This window comes from Brassica napus, chromosome C1 (assembly GCF_020379485.1).
Source record: "Brassica napus cultivar Da-Ae chromosome C1, Da-Ae, whole genome shotgun sequence".
NCBI lineage: Eukaryota > Viridiplantae > Streptophyta > Magnoliopsida > Brassicales > Brassicaceae > Brassica > Brassica napus.
Genome location: NC_063444.1, coordinates 9,487,574 through 9,502,482, shown reverse-complemented (window position 1 = coordinate 9,502,482; position 14,909 = coordinate 9,487,574). Strand labels below are relative to the sequence as shown.

At 36.4% G+C, this 14,909-nt stretch overlaps 3 protein-coding genes across 3 annotated transcripts; all 3 read left to right on the top strand.

The window, feature by feature from the left end:
* Window positions 1-1,025: 1,025 nt before the first annotated feature.
* LOC125580676 (G-type lectin S-receptor-like serine/threonine-protein kinase B120) lies at window positions 1,026-4,677 on the top strand. The gene is made up of 6 exons (XM_048745597.1): window positions 1,026-2,555; window positions 2,975-3,210; window positions 3,293-3,503; window positions 3,579-3,816; window positions 3,908-4,055; window positions 4,219-4,677. The coding sequence occupies exons 1-6, from the start codon at window positions 1,157-1,159 to the stop codon at window positions 4,537-4,539; spliced, it is 2,553 nt and encodes an 850-aa protein (XP_048601554.1). The 5' UTR covers window positions 1,026-1,156; the 3' UTR covers window positions 4,540-4,677.
* A 3,641-nt stretch (window positions 4,678-8,318) lies between these two features.
* LOC106348625 (receptor-like serine/threonine-protein kinase SD1-8) lies at window positions 8,319-14,909 on the top strand. Its single transcript, XM_048745596.1, has 7 exons — window positions 8,319-9,760; window positions 10,480-10,614; window positions 10,712-10,905; window positions 10,985-11,195; window positions 11,276-11,513; window positions 11,612-11,762; window positions 11,851-14,909. Exons 1-7 carry the CDS (start codon window positions 8,404-8,406, stop codon window positions 12,178-12,180), a joined length of 2,616 nt encoding a protein of 871 aa, XP_048601553.1. The 5' UTR covers window positions 8,319-8,403; the 3' UTR covers window positions 12,181-14,909.
* Window positions 13,404-14,909, top strand: LOC106348624 (U-box domain-containing protein 8). The gene has a single exon (XM_013788393.3). The coding sequence runs from the start codon at window positions 13,404-13,406 to the stop codon at window positions 14,505-14,507; it is 1,104 nt and encodes a 367-aa protein (XP_013643847.2). The 3' UTR covers window positions 14,508-14,909.

Genomic DNA, 14,909 nt, shown 5'->3' with positions numbered 1-14,909 from the left:
GTATCGCGTGTTAAATAACGTTTAGGTTAGTAGAAGTCTATATCAAAGACTGTTTTGTAATCGTATTTGTCCTCTTAACCCCTAAATAACGTAATGATAAAATTCTTGACCCGCATTGTGGTCGGTGGACCCTTCTTGGAGTATTTGTATATATTAGCTGTATCCTAGTAGACACATTCTCTCAATTAAACTAACCTTATTCACTTTTGATTAAGCTAATCCACTAAAATTACTCAATAATGCGAACTCCAAAAAATAAACGATCTGGCATTGTATCATTATATGCTTTGCTGCCACTTGCCAGTGTAATATCCCACTTGATGTTTGGCTTCATCGATATTCTTTTGCAAAGATATAACGTCATGCAAAAATAGAATTTAAGTTTTGCGTATCATTGGGTTTTAGGAGATAAAACAACAGTTAAATGAATATAAAGTAAAATATTTCACGTGCAATAAAATAAAGAGATCCGATGTGCTGATAATTTGACCACATGAGTCAATGTGGCGGCCAACGGCAACACCAACAAGCCTTTAAACAAAATATCATAAAGCAATAAACTAATGTACAAAGCTGACCTGCTCCACTTGTGTGACACTTCTTACTTTCTTCCAAACTTTTTTTTTTTTTTTGCTAAAACTTTCTTCCAAACTTTTATAATGTAATTCATACTAATCCCAATAAATGTTAAAACTCTAATCAATCTCCTAAACTGCAACTGTTGAAAAATCTTAGATATGAACTTTTTGTTGAAATTAGGTCATACCCCAAACACATGTCTGCAAGTTGTATAACGTTGAAAAAAAAAACAGAGAATTGAAATGCAAGAATACCTTATAAAAAGGTGACTTTTAATCCAAGGAATTTGACTTTTTAATATTGTTTTCACCAATAGAATGATAAATGACGACCAAATTAAGGTCCCTCTCTGGTCCAACTTTCAAACTTTGAAAACGAGATCTGAAGAAACTTCTCTCAAACAGTAAAGTCGCACAAACAGCAACCGTCCCTTTCTTGTATTATTCTCCTTTTGTCACCTTCTCTTTACTTTTAATACCCAATTGAAGTTTCCACCATAGTTACCCTTCTTCCTCTCCTCTTCTCCTTTCTTTTATTACAAACATCTTCACTTGTGTCTCCCGCTAAAACTGAGAAAATGAGAATCTTCCGCAAAACCCTAGTTTCATTTCCTCTCTTCATCTTCTTATTCCTCTATGAATCTTCCACGGCTCAAGATACAATCAGAAGAGACAAGTTTCTTAGAGACGGCTCTACTCACAAACCTTTAGTCTCTCCACAAAAAACATTCGAGCTCGGTTTCTTCAGTCCCGGATCCTCCCCTGGCCGTTATCTTGGAATCTGGTACGGAAACATCGAAGACAAAGCTGTCGTTTGGGTAGCAAACAGAGAAAACCCTATTTCCGACCGATCTGGAGTTCTTACAATAAGCAACGACGGCAACCTCGTGTTACTAAACGGACAAAACATAACTGTCTGGTCTTCAAACATCACATCGACCAACAACGACAACAACAGAGTCGGATCTATACGTGATACAGGGAGCTTCGAGTTGATAGAAGTTAGCTCAGAGAGAGTCATCTGGGAGAGTTTCAACCACCCAACGGATACGTTCTTGCCTCACATGAGAGTTCGTGTGAACCCCCAAACCGGAGATAACCTCGCTTTCGTGTCGTGGAGATCAGAGAACGACCCTTCTCCTGGTAACTTCTCGCTGGGGGTTGATCCTTCAGGAGCACCAGAGATCGTCCTCTGGGGACGCAACAACACGAGGAGATGGAGAAGCGGGCAATGGAACTCAGCTATCTTCACGGGGATACCTAACATGGCTCTGTTAACGAACTATCTTTACGGGTTCAAGCTCTCTTCTCCACCGGACGAAACGGGTAGCGTGTACTTCACGTATGTTCCTTCGGACCCATCGGTTCTGCTTAGGTTTAAGGTTCTTCACAACGGGACCGAAGAGGAGTTGAGATGGAACGAGACTTCCAAGAGATGGACTAAGTTTCAGGCTGCTCCCGAGAGTGAGTGTGATAAGTACAACCGTTGTGGGAGTTTCGGTATATGTGACATGAAAGGATCTAACGGAATCTGTAGCTGTGTTGACGGTTATGAGCCAGTTTCTTTAGGGAGCTGGAGTAGAGGTTGTAGGAGGAGAACACCGTTGAGGTGTGAGAGGAACGTTAGTAATGTTGGAGAGGATGAGTTCTTGACTTTGAAGTCTGTGAAGCTGCCTGATTTTGAAACTCCTGAGCATAGTCTTGCTGATCCTGAGGATTGTAAAGATAGGTGTCTGAAGAACTGTTCTTGCACTGCTTTTACTTTTGTTAATGGTATTGGATGCATGATTTGGAACCAAGATTTAGTGGACTTGCAGCAGTTTGAAGCTGGTGGGTCTTCCCTTCATGTCCGTCTTGCTGATTCTGAGATAGGAGAGAGCAAAAAGACCAAGATTGTAGTGATTGTGGCGGTTCTTGTTGGTGTGCTTTTGTTAGGAATCTTTGCTTTGCTTCTATGGAGATTCAAGAGAAAGAAAGGTACTAACTTCTGTTCTTTCTCTATTTCTTTGTTTAGTTTAGCCTGGCTGATTTCAACCAAACCGAACCAAAAATTTTGGTCGTCAGTTCAGTTCCGGTTTTGAGTTTGGAAAGCTTTTGAAAATACTTTGGTTTTTGGTTCAATTTTTGGTTAGCTTAATATTAAAAACGATCTGAAATTAACCGAACCAAATTATCCAAACTAACCGAAAATATCCATTTTATAAAAAATCAAATCAGAGTAAAAAAACGTTATTTTAGGAAAAAAATTAAACTAAAAATCGAACCAATTTTTTTCATTTTTGCGTCAGTTGGTGGGATTGTGGCCGAACCAAACTAACGGAAACCGCAAATACCCGACCAGAATAAACCGAAATGGCATGGCTAGTTTAGTTGACCTTGATCTTGTTTATCTGCAGATGTTTCAGGAACATACTGTGGTCATGACGCCGATACATCGGTTGTTGTTGTTGATATGACTAAGGCCAAAGACACAACTACAGCGTTTACAGGATCAGTGGACATTATGATCGAAGGAAAAGCGGTTAACACATCAGAGTTGCCTGTTTTCTGTTTGAAAGTTATAGTGAAAGCTACTAACGACTTCAGCAGAGAGAATGAGCTCGGAAGAGGTGGATTCGGACCAGTCTACAAGGTTGGTTGATTAGGCCTGTTTCTAGTCCAAGTCTTTGGTGTTTTAGATTTGTGTTGAAATGTGTTTCTTTTCTTTTGGTTAGGGTGTTCTTGAAGATGGACAAGAGATAGCTGTGAAAAGACTGTCTGGTAAATCTGGACAAGGAGTTGATGAATTCAAGAACGAGATCATTCTCATTGCAAAGCTTCAACATAGGAATCTTGTGAGATTACTTGGTTGTTGCTTTGAGGGTGAAGAGAAAATGCTTGTATACGAGTACATGCCTAACAAAAGCTTAGACTTCTTCATCTTCGGTATGTTTCTTGGTAAAGAAGTAGCTCTTTTCTATCTAGACATTCTTCTTATTCCTGTTCTTTTGAATGTTACAGATGAAATGAAACAAGAGTTAGTAGACTGGAAACTTCGGTTTGCGATCATTGAAGGGATTGCAAGAGGGTTGCTTTATCTTCACAGAGATTCAAGATTGAGAATCATTCATAGAGATTTGAAAGTTAGCAATGTGCTGTTAGATGGAGAGATGAATCCAAAGATCTCAGATTTTGGTATGGCTAGGATCTTTGGTGGTAACCAAAATGAAGCTAACACGGTTCGCGTTGTTGGAACTTAGTAAGTAAAAAACACGTTTTCAAGAACATATCAAGAAGATTCTGTAGAGGAATCATGTTCTTAACCATTTACTTTACTTTTGTAAATGTAGTGGATACATGTCTCCAGAATACGCTATGGAAGGACTATTCTCGGTGAAGTCTGATGTTTACAGCTTCGGTGTCTTGTTGTTAGAGATCATAAGTGGGAAGAGGAACACAAGTCTTCGAGCTTCTGAACATGGAAGTCTCATTGGTTATGTAAGTTTCCCAAAACCAAGTAGTATAGACTCTTTTTGTTCACACTTTTAGTCAATTTTTATTTAAATTTCGGTTTGGTATTCTGGTTTAGTCGGTTTATATATGTACATATTTGGTTTCGTTTATATGGTCTAATTAATGGTGAAAACTGAAAATGTTGTAGGCTTGGTTTCTGTATACACATGGGAGATCAGAGGAGCTTGTGGATCCAAAGATAAGGGCCACGTGCAATAAGCGTGAGGCCTTGAGATGTATACATGTGGCGATGCTATGTGTTCAAGACTCGGCTGCGGAGAGACCCAACATGGCTGCAGTTTTGTTGATGTTAGAGAGTGACACAGCGACGCTACCTGTGCCAAGACAACCAACGTTTACTACTTCCACCAGAAGGAACTCCATGGATGTCAACTTTGCTCTTGATTCAAGCCAACAATATATTGTTTCTTCTAATGAAATCACTTCCACTGTTGTTCTTGGTCGATAGAGTTCTTTTTTCACGTTTGTAAAGTTTGATACAATTATTGTGATATTTTTCTGGGGTTAGTTAGGATAATAGAATATTATTGGTTGAATTTACGTTGATAAAGTGAAATGTATGGTGTATGGATGGGTTTTACTATGATGTCCTCGAATTAACCACCGGATACTAATACGCGCGCAAGATATTATTTGAACAAATGTTCCTAATTGTAACTGAGATTAGAAAATATAAATCTTACTTTTTGGCACCATATGTTTTTTTGTATGGTTTGTTTTTTTCTTTTTTAAACACATATATGTTTTGTTTATGATATAACATGTGGATATAATATACTATTGTTTTTTTTTTTTGCCATTTATATTATATTTAAATTTTTGTTTGTTAAAAAGCAATTTAAATATAGAAAATCAGATATGACCCGAACAAAATCAGACGTTAAGATCCATTATTAAAGTAATAATACTTTTCTATAAAATTGGCCTATAGATCTACAAATTGGTCCATTAGTTAAAGCATTATAGTTTTATCAAAAATAAGGTTAAGCCCACATCGGGTTTGTTCTTATAATATTAGATAACCGACAGTTTAGCTTTAATTTAATATAGACTTATAACATCGGTTTTGTTATATACACGATTGTGGTCTGATTTAAATATCCAGGTTGGATCGTTAAGTAGTGTGTAATAATATCTTTGTAACACTCTAGAAAAGGTCCAATTTTAAATCACAACTTTCAATAGTAGATAAAAAATAAGACTTTATTTTAATAGATTAGATTCGACTATTTTTAAACTAACAAAACAGTTCCTTATAGATTTTGTAAACTTGTTGTTCACATTGGACCCTGACCATTGTGATAAAAAATATATATATTATCTTGACGTTGTAGGGGTTTTGAAAAAAAATTGAAGTATCTCATGCCATGGAAAAGCTTAAATTAGGGTGTTGCGGCTCACGAATGGACTTACACCGAGATTTTCAAATGAAGCGTAAACTGTGGTTCCATATCCGGTACACATGTTTTAATGTTGTGGGATGCTTCGAACTCGAGTCACTTAGCTCACCGAAATTCGTCTACCACTAGATCATCCATGTGTTGTTTGATGTTATAGGGTTCCTCTGTGTTTGATTTCAATGTGATTTGAATATATATATATATATTTAAATCATGAGGCTGTTCGAAGCCAAGACTTTGTAACGCCTGACTTTGATAGTTTTTCCTCTTTCGACATTCTTTTCTTTTTTAAATTATTTGGTTGGTGAACATTTACAAATTATAGAAAGTTGAGTCGTTATTCTTAACATTCATACCCAAAATAGTTGAGCTTTCATATCTAAATATATAAAGTTAATTTTTTTTCTTCTCATCACAAGTGCGAGAAAATGTTTAATGATATCTATCCTCCATAAAAATTCACATCTTTTTATTCTAAAATAAATCTATCATTTTACAATTACTATTGAAAAATAGAAAAATCATAACTTTATAATTATTAAACAAATAACATATATGAATCTAATGGATTGAAAGTTTTATCACTTTACAATTATTATTGAAATTTTTTAAAAAATCATAACTTTACAATAACTAAATAAAAAAAATCATAACTTTATAATTATTAAACAAATAACATATCTGAATCTAATATATTGAAAGTCGTAGGATTACAAGAGAAAGGAAAAGGATAAAGGCAATCTCAGACTTCCATGGTGATCTCAGAATTCCATGCTTCTTCTTTGCATTTTTCGCCAACATTCATCTATAATCAGGTACAAAATACACATTCTAATGAAAAATGACAAAAAAAGTTCTCTAATTCCAAATGATGATGCAAAATAAAAGATAAATAAAGAATACAATTTCTCTAACTAACATGAATTTATCAAATTTAAGATTTTAGGCATGTTTGTTGATATATATTATCTGAAAAGGTAATATTTTCACAACATAATATATATATATATATATATATATATATATATATATGTATAAAAACTAATTTAATATAATTATTGTATGATGAAGTCCACATTTATAAATTAATCTTACATCATAATTAAAATTAATAACTTTTAATCAAATAATAAACAATCCGGCTATTACACTTTCAAATTGCCGTGCATATATTTAAACATTAAAGTGTCATTCATATATTTAAACTTACATTTCTCTTATCATAACTATGTAGAGTCTACAATCAAATTAATATATCTTCATATCCTTTATACATATTTTGTTTTCTAAAATACCGTTTAAAAATATTTTAGGTTATAAAACCATAACCAACCTATATCAATATCAGTAAAATTAGCACTATGTGCCGGCAAACCCGTAGTATGTATATAAAATTAGATAAATAAACATAAAAACCGTCATATCATTAATTTTACAATTTCTCAAAACAGTTATATTAACAACCAAATCTGAATTATTTATAATCAAGAACACCCTTGGTTCTGTCTCTTTTGATTAGATGATTTTATAAATTAGAATAAACACAGTCGTGGGGTTGGAGCAATTGTTAAATTAGAATATAATATTTTTTTTAAAATTAATTCGAAATTTGGATTAGTCAAAAAAAAATTCGAAATTTGGAAGGAACAAACTGGAGGCTGGTTGGAGAGATGAATAGTTAAGGTAAACGTGGAACGACACCCTTCTATTTTGTTTTCGGGGAATGCGGAATTAAATTAAAGTTGGTTCTGTTGGTGAACTGGAGTTATTCATTGGGAAGGAAACAAAAATCTCGAAAAAGAGCTCTCTTCAGAGCATATTCAATGAAATTTCTAATAGATTCTTTTTTCTTGAACCACCTAATAGATTCTTCAAACTTTACAAAATGAAAAAAAAAAAGAATTAGAACATCACTATGTCCAGAATGAAGAAAATGTTTTAAAAAACTATTGAAATATAAAAACCAATTATATATTAAACGAGTATTTCATGTTTTCGGGATTTTTTAAAGATTTAATTATTTTTAATGTTTAATAGTTTTAAAAAAAAATTTCCTATAAAACGAGATTCCTTTTTGAAACGTTCAAACTAAAGAAAATTCGCTTAAAAACTTTAAACTCTTTCGTTACATGTCTTCTTTTTAGTGGTCAACTGTTCTTAATTAGCATATAAATATTTTAACTTTTAGTCCCTGGCCATCGAGGTTGAACTTATCATAAACATTCCATTTTACTCTCTCTTTTTTTATATGTAAGTAGTTTTAGAAAAAAATGTTTGTTTCACAATGTACGATGTTTACATATTCTAAAACATTTTTTACATTTATTACATGTTGTATGACCAATCAAATAATTTATATTTTTTTATTATTGGTTGAATTTATATATTAAATGCTATTTTTTAAAAATATTTTTTTTTTTAATATTCACATTTTTAACTAAAACTACTTACAAATAAAAACAAAAGAGAATAACTCGCATACATACAAACCGGTTGACTGACTATTGGCTGGAAAAAAAATCAGAGGAAGAAGTAAAGTTTAACTAAAACTGCTTACAGATAAAAACAGAGGAGTATAACTCTCATACATACAAACCGGTTGACTGACTATTGGCTGGAAAAAAAAATCAGAAAAGGAAGTAAAGTCATTTATGTTAACTGAATAACTGTGATATTTAATTTATTAACAAAGATAACGCGTAGAAACGAAAGGAAGCCTGACAAAATAAATAAAACAACTTTCTTAACACGTAGGTCAACTCTCAATCCGACTGTACATAACATAACTACATATAAGTATGTTCAAACCTGGAAGACCAAGAAAATTAAAAAAACATAGAAAGGAATTTATGTTGATAATCCAAGTAAATAAAAGTTCATGCATTTAACACAAAACATGTCCGATATCTCCAATGAAAGTCAAATCCTCAAATTTACATATAATTTTCTCAACAAAGAGAGAGAGAAAAAACAAGAACACAAGAATGTTGTGTGGAGACATGAGAGGTGTACTCTTCCCCGTCTTACTTCTGTTCCCTGCGTTCTCTTTCTCTGCCAACACTTTGTCGGCCACAGAATCTCTAACCATCTCAAGCAACAAGACCATTTCGTCTCCTGGTAATATCTTCGAGCTTGGTTTCTTCAAACCCTCTTCGTCTTCTCGTTGGTATCTCGGGATATGGTACAAGGCAATCTCCAAGAGAACCTACGTATGGGTTGCAAACAGAGACCATCCTCTCTCCACTTCGACCGGAACTCTCAAAATCTCCGACAGTAACCTCGTGGTCGTCGATGGATCAGATACAGCTGTTTGGTCGACAAATCTTACCGGAGGAGGAGATGTGAGATCTCCGGTGGTGGCAGAGCTTCTTGATAACGGTAACTTCGTGCTCAGAGACTCTAACAACAACGATCCAGATGTAGTTTTGTGGCAGAGTTTCGATTTTCCGACAGATACTTTACTTCCGGAGATGAAACTCGGTTGGGATCTCAAAACCGGGTTTAACCGGTTCTTGAGATCGTGGAAAAGTCCTGATGATCCATCAAGCGGCGATTACTCGTTCAAACTCGAGACAAGAGGGTTTCCGGAGGCTTTCTTGTGGAACAAAGCGTCGCAAGTGTACCGGAGCGGTCCGTGGAATGGAATCCGGTTTAGTGGTGTACCGGAAATGCAACCGTTCGATTACATAGAGTTCAACTTTACAACGAGTAATCAAGAAGTGACTTACTCATTCCATATCACCAAAGACAACATGTACTCCAGATTAAGTTTGAGCTCCACGGGGTCACTACAACGGTTCACTTGGATTGAAGCAATACAGAACTGGAACCAGTTCTGGTACGCACCAAAAGACCAATGTGATGATTACAAAGAGTGCGGAACTTACGGTTACTGCGATTCCAACACGTATCCGGTTTGTAACTGTATGAGAGGGTTTGAGCCGAGGAATCCACAGGCGTGGGGGTTAAGAGATGGGTCTGATGGTTGCGTGAGGAAGACGGCTCTGAGTTGTAAGGGTGGAGATGGGTTTGTGCGGTTAAAGAAAATGAAATTGCCGGATACTGCGGCCACTAGTGTGGATAGAGGTATAGGGATTAAAGAATGTGAAGAGAAGTGCAAAAGTGATTGTAATTGTACTGCGTTTGCTAATACGGATATCCGAGGTGGTGGATCGGGTTGTGTTGTGTGGATCGGAGATATTTTGGATACCCGGAATTATGCTAAGGGTGGTCAGGATCTTTACGTTAGGTTGGCTGCTACTGATCTCGGTTAGTTCCTTCTCCTTTTATCTAAATAGACGTGGAACATTAAATTGCCAAGGAAATAATACATCGAGAAGATGGTAATCATATAGAAAAAGAGTAAAAATGTATACGTATGGTTTTCATTTCTTACAATCGATATCTTAGTAACGGTTGATAGAGTTAAATAACTTGTCATTTTTAGTAACGGTTGATAATAAGTTAAAATTTTGTGAATAATGCGTTTTTCTTCCTTTGTTCGGTAAAGCGTGATGGGCATTGAATATTGCAAGTCAAAGTTACATTGCTATTGTTTAACAGACTTTGAATTTAAACCAAACATTCTTTTAGTTTAATAGTTTTCTTTTCCATCTTTTAAACTTGGTAGAGATGTTGACGTGTTTGGTCCTTGCATAAATGCGTAGACTTTATAATCCATATAATAGTTTTTTTTTTTTGGTAACTTGGCTTACTCCATATAAGTTCATACCTTAATAAATATATTTTCGGACATTTTTCAACACTATTTATATAGTAATATATCTTTGATGAATAATAAATCTGAGTCAATTGAACTTTAATCATTTTACAACTTACCATATTATGCACAAAACTTATTTACCCCAATGTTATTATATTAGTATGGTTTAAGATCCTATACCAAAAAGAAACTGCTTTTATGTTGACCATAGTTATAAGTTAACTATGATAGGTTATTAACCATAGTACCTCTTTCACTACTTCAGAGGACACGACGAACCGAAATGCAAAAATCATAGGCTCATGCATTGGAGTGAGCGTTTTGCTTCTTTTATGTTTCATCTTCTACCGCTTTTGGAAAAGGAAGCAGAAGCGATCAATAGCAATTGAAACATCATTTGGTAAACCGATAACTTTCCTTTCCTTTCCTTTACTTTTGTATGATTTTTCTTTGTTCCTAATCATATATTTGACTCCTTTTGTGTGTGAGTGAAACAGTTGATCAAGTGAGGAGCCAAGATTTGCTAATGAACGAAGTGGTAATACCTCCTAGTAGGAGACATATATCGAGAGAAAACAAAACAGATGATCTCGAATTGCCATTAATGGACTTTGAAGCTGTTGCCATTGCAACTGACAATTTCTCTAACGCCAACAAGCTCGGTCAAGGTGGTTTCGGTATAGTTTACAAGGTAAACATTGTTGAAAAACTTGATTTCATAAACTATCAATGCAAAATACTTTGTCGTTTATTCGAAACTGTGGTAGTAGGGTAGGTTACTTGACGGGCAAGAAATAGCTGTAAAAAGACTGTCGAAAATGTCCGTACAAGGGACTGATGAGTTCAAGAATGAGGTGAAACTCATTGCAAGGCTTCAGCACATAAACCTTGTTCGTCTTCTTGGATGTTGCGTCGATGAGGGCGAGAAGATGTTGATCTACGAGTATTTGGAGAATCTTAGTCTCGATTCTCATCTCTTTGGTTAGTGCCTCAACTTCTTAATGCTCTTGTTCGAATCTTTGGAAATAAGTTAACACATTTTCGGTTATGATTGGTTGTAGACAAGACTCGAAGCTGTAAGCTAAATTGGCAGAAGAGATTTGATATTACAAATGGTATTGCTAGAGGGCTTCTATATCTTCACCAAGATTCACGGTTTAGGATTATCCATAGAGACTTGAAAGCGAGCAATGTGTTGCTTGATAAAGATATGACTCCAAAGATCTCGGATTTTGGGATGGCTAGGATCTTTGGACGGGATGAGACAGAAGCTAATACGAGGAAGGTGGTCGGAACTTAGTAAGCAATCATTCACTAAACATTACATTGTTGTTTTTTTTTGTCTTATAACCAATTTAACAATAAAATAAAATTTGAGTATAATCTTTGCTGTGCAGCGGCTATATGTCCCCGGAATATGCGATGGATGGAATATTCTCTACAAAATCAGATGTTTTCAGCTTCGGTGTTTTGCTTCTTGAGATCATAAGTGGCAAGAGGAACAAAGGATTCTACAACTCTGACCATGACCTTAATCTTCTTGGTTGTGTAAGCTTTAAAACCTCTTAAAACCCTATCTTGCTTAGCACTCAAAACTCTGAAGAAAAACCTAAAATGATTCAATCTCTTTCCACAGGTGTGGAGGAACTGGAAAAAAGGGAAAGGGCTAGACATCGTAGATCCGATCATCTTAGATTCTTCACCATCAACGTACCGTCCACTTGAAATCTTGAGATGCATAAAGATTGGACTCTTATGCGTTCAAGAACGTGCAAACGACAGACCAACGATGTCTTCGGTGGTTATGATGCTAGGAAGTGAAACCGCGGCTATTCCTCAGCCTGAACAGCCAGGTTATTGCGTTGGGAGAAGTCCTCTTGACACTGATTCATCATCGAGTAACCAGCGGCATGACGAATCTTGGTCTGTGAACCAAATGACTGTATCGGTCATTGACCCTCGGTGATGTGAGCGTCACTGAGTCAATCTGTATTTGTTAAAATGATTAAAACTGAGTGATACAAGTATCGACTGTCTAACGTGGTTTGTAACTTGCATAGTATTTTCTATGTACGTCTCCATATCAAAGACATACTAGATGGTCCGATTTTCCTTTTTATTTTAAACGACTAGGAGATTATATTAGAACGATATCCAAACTATGTTAAATTAATTTTCATTTAGAAGACAAACCTCTCTTAATGATTCAAAATTTATAATTCTTCAACTTTTAACCAATGGTTTAATTTTATATTGGTTTATGGTCCATTTTTAAGTTAAACTTGTATTTTATATGTTGCCGTTTTTCGATTTGATCAACGAATCATGATTTTCACAAACTCATAATAATCTCTCATGCACAAATGGATTTTGAATCAAAGAACACACCAAATTAGTCCCAAGTAACAGTTGTGAGTTTTATGTTCCTATAAAAGGGTGATAAGTACAAACATTTGAATGCAACAACATTGCAAATTGTATTAACCTAAAACATTTCAAAAATTAATCTTAAGCTTTGAACTGAAATGTCAAATAATAACTTTTTTGAATAGACCTGTCAAACTGTGCAAGACAAGTGTCCGGTTTGGTAATAACAACGAACGTTGTTGCTCAAAAAAACAAAAAAAACAACAACGAACGTAACATAGGGTAGGTGATTAGAGCACTGGAAAACAAACAAAACTATGCTCCTATGGACATTAGGCTAAGGATCCGTACCTTCAGCACGTTCCCGGGGATCAATATCACATTCATTAACACAGTTAAGATTAGCTTTCCAGCACTCTACTTCGTCCCTTTCAAAACACAGTTCTTTAGATCATTAAAATAAAATTTAAATGTTGAACACAAAAAAAACAAAAAATTAATTAAAATATAATAATATGAGTTAACCTAAATATAATTATTATAGTTTTGAGAAAAAAAAGACTATGCTTTTATTTAGTCGTGAATCACGTGATGTGCCTAAATTTTTTGACCGAAAATAACACAAGGGGTAATTTCGTCAACTCAAACAAAAAACCATCCCTGCAAAAAGCTTCACGGTCCACAACACGAGCCCTCTCTCTCTCTCTCTCTCTCTCTCTCCCTCTGCGGGAATCTTATAAACCCTTTCTCTCTCTGTCTCTTGTTCAAAGCTTATCTCTTCCCTCACTTCGAAACCCTGAAAAAGACTCCAACTTTCAAAAAATGGCGTTCGAGCTCCCAAACGATTTCAGGTGCCCGATCTCCCTCGAGATTATGTCCGACCCGGTTATCATCCAATCGGGTCACACTTTCGACCGCGTCTCCATCCAAAAGTGGATTGATTCCGGCAATCGGACATGCCCCATCTCCAAGCTCCCCTTGTCTGAAAGCCCTTCCCTGATTCCCAACCACGCCCTGAGGAGCTTAATCTCGAACTTCGCTCACGTCAGCCCCGAGCAAGAAGATCACTCCCACTCCCAATCCCACCCCTCAATCTCCACTCTCGTTTCCCGATCGTCGTCTCGCGAGTCGAGGCTCGAGTCGCTGACCCGGCTCGTCCGCCTCACGAAGCGAGACTCGTCTGTACGGAGGAAAGTCACCGAGTCGGGAGCGGTTCGCGCGGTTTTGGACTGTGTTGACTCGGTCGATCGGGCTTTGCAGGAAAAGTCTCTGTCTTTGCTTCTGAATCTCAGTTTGGAAGACGATAACAAAGTGGGTTTGGTCGCCGACGGTGTGGTGAGACGGATAGTCGCGGTTTTACGGGTCGGGTCGCCCGATTGCAAAGCGGTTGCCGCTACTCTGCTAACGAGTTTAGCTGTCGTGGAGGTGAACAAAGCGACTATTGGGTCGTACCCCGATGCGATCTCTGCTCTTGTTTCTTTTCTCCGGCACGGGAATGACCGGGAGAGGAAGGAGTCGGCGACGGCTCTTTACGCTCTCTGCTCGTTTCCGGATAATAGAAAACGGGTTGTGGATTGCGGGTCGGTGGGGATACTTGTTGAGGCGGCTGATTCGGGGATGGAGAGAGCGGTGGAGGTGTTGGGGCTTTTGGTTAAGTGTAGAGGAGGGAGAGAGGAGATGAGTAGAGTGAGTGGCTTTGTTGAGGTGTTGGTTAACGTTTTGAGGAATGGGAGTTTGAAAGGGATTCAGTATTCTCTGTTCATCCTCAATTGCTTGTGTTGTTGTAGCCGAGAGATCGTTGAGGAGGTTAAGAGGGAAGGTGTGGTTGAGATATGCTTTGGTTTGGAGGATAATGAGAGTGAGAAAGTCAGGAGGAATGCTACTAACTTAGTCCATACTTTACTTGGGAATCCGATGGAAGCTTAATAGGATCAGGCTTTTGTCATCGGTGGTGGTTTTGGGGATTGTAGTTCTGTTGTTTTTGTGTTGTCTGGTCTGAATGTGGAGGTAAGTTGGGGGGGGGGGGGTGTGGTGGTTTGTTGTGCTGGATTCTCCTCTTGTAGTTCATGTACAAATGAAAGGAAGAAAACAAAAAAGGCTTAGGTTTTCAACAGAGCAAAATGCAAATGCTTTCTTAAGGTTTTCGTTTTATGTACATTCAAAGAAATAAAAGGATCATACAGATAATTCTTCTTCAACAAAATTGTAATCTTTTACCATTTTCATAGTGTTTTAATGTCTTCTCTGTTGAGTCCAACCATTAGTTGTAAGTATTCATTCTTACATAAATGTTTAATGTTTTGATCAATGAAGCATTTCATTTTCATA

Coding starts and splice junctions, on each gene's coding strand:
- LOC106348624 (XM_013788393.3), top strand. CDS start 13,404: ATGGCGTTCGAGCTCCCAAACGATTTCAGGTGCCCGATCTCCCTCGAG.
- LOC125580676 (XM_048745597.1), top strand. CDS start 1,157: ATGAGAATCTTCCGCAAAACCCTAGTTTCATTTCCTCTCTTCATCTTC. Junction 2,556..2,974: donor GAGATTCAAGAGAAAGAAAG/GTACTAACTTCT, acceptor GTTTATCTGCAG/ATGTTTCAGGAACATACTGT. Junction 3,211..3,292: donor GATTCGGACCAGTCTACAAG/GTTGGTTGATTA, acceptor TCTTTTGGTTAG/GGTGTTCTTGAAGATGGACA.
- LOC106348625 (XM_048745596.1), top strand. CDS start 8,404: ATGAAAGTCAAATCCTCAAATTTACATATAATTTTCTCAACAAAGAGA. Junction 10,615..10,711: donor AGCAATTGAAACATCATTTG/GTAAACCGATAA, acceptor TGAGTGAAACAG/TTGATCAAGTGAGGAGCCAA. Junction 11,763..11,850: donor ACCTTAATCTTCTTGGTTGT/GTAAGCTTTAAA, acceptor CTCTTTCCACAG/GTGTGGAGGAACTGGAAAAA.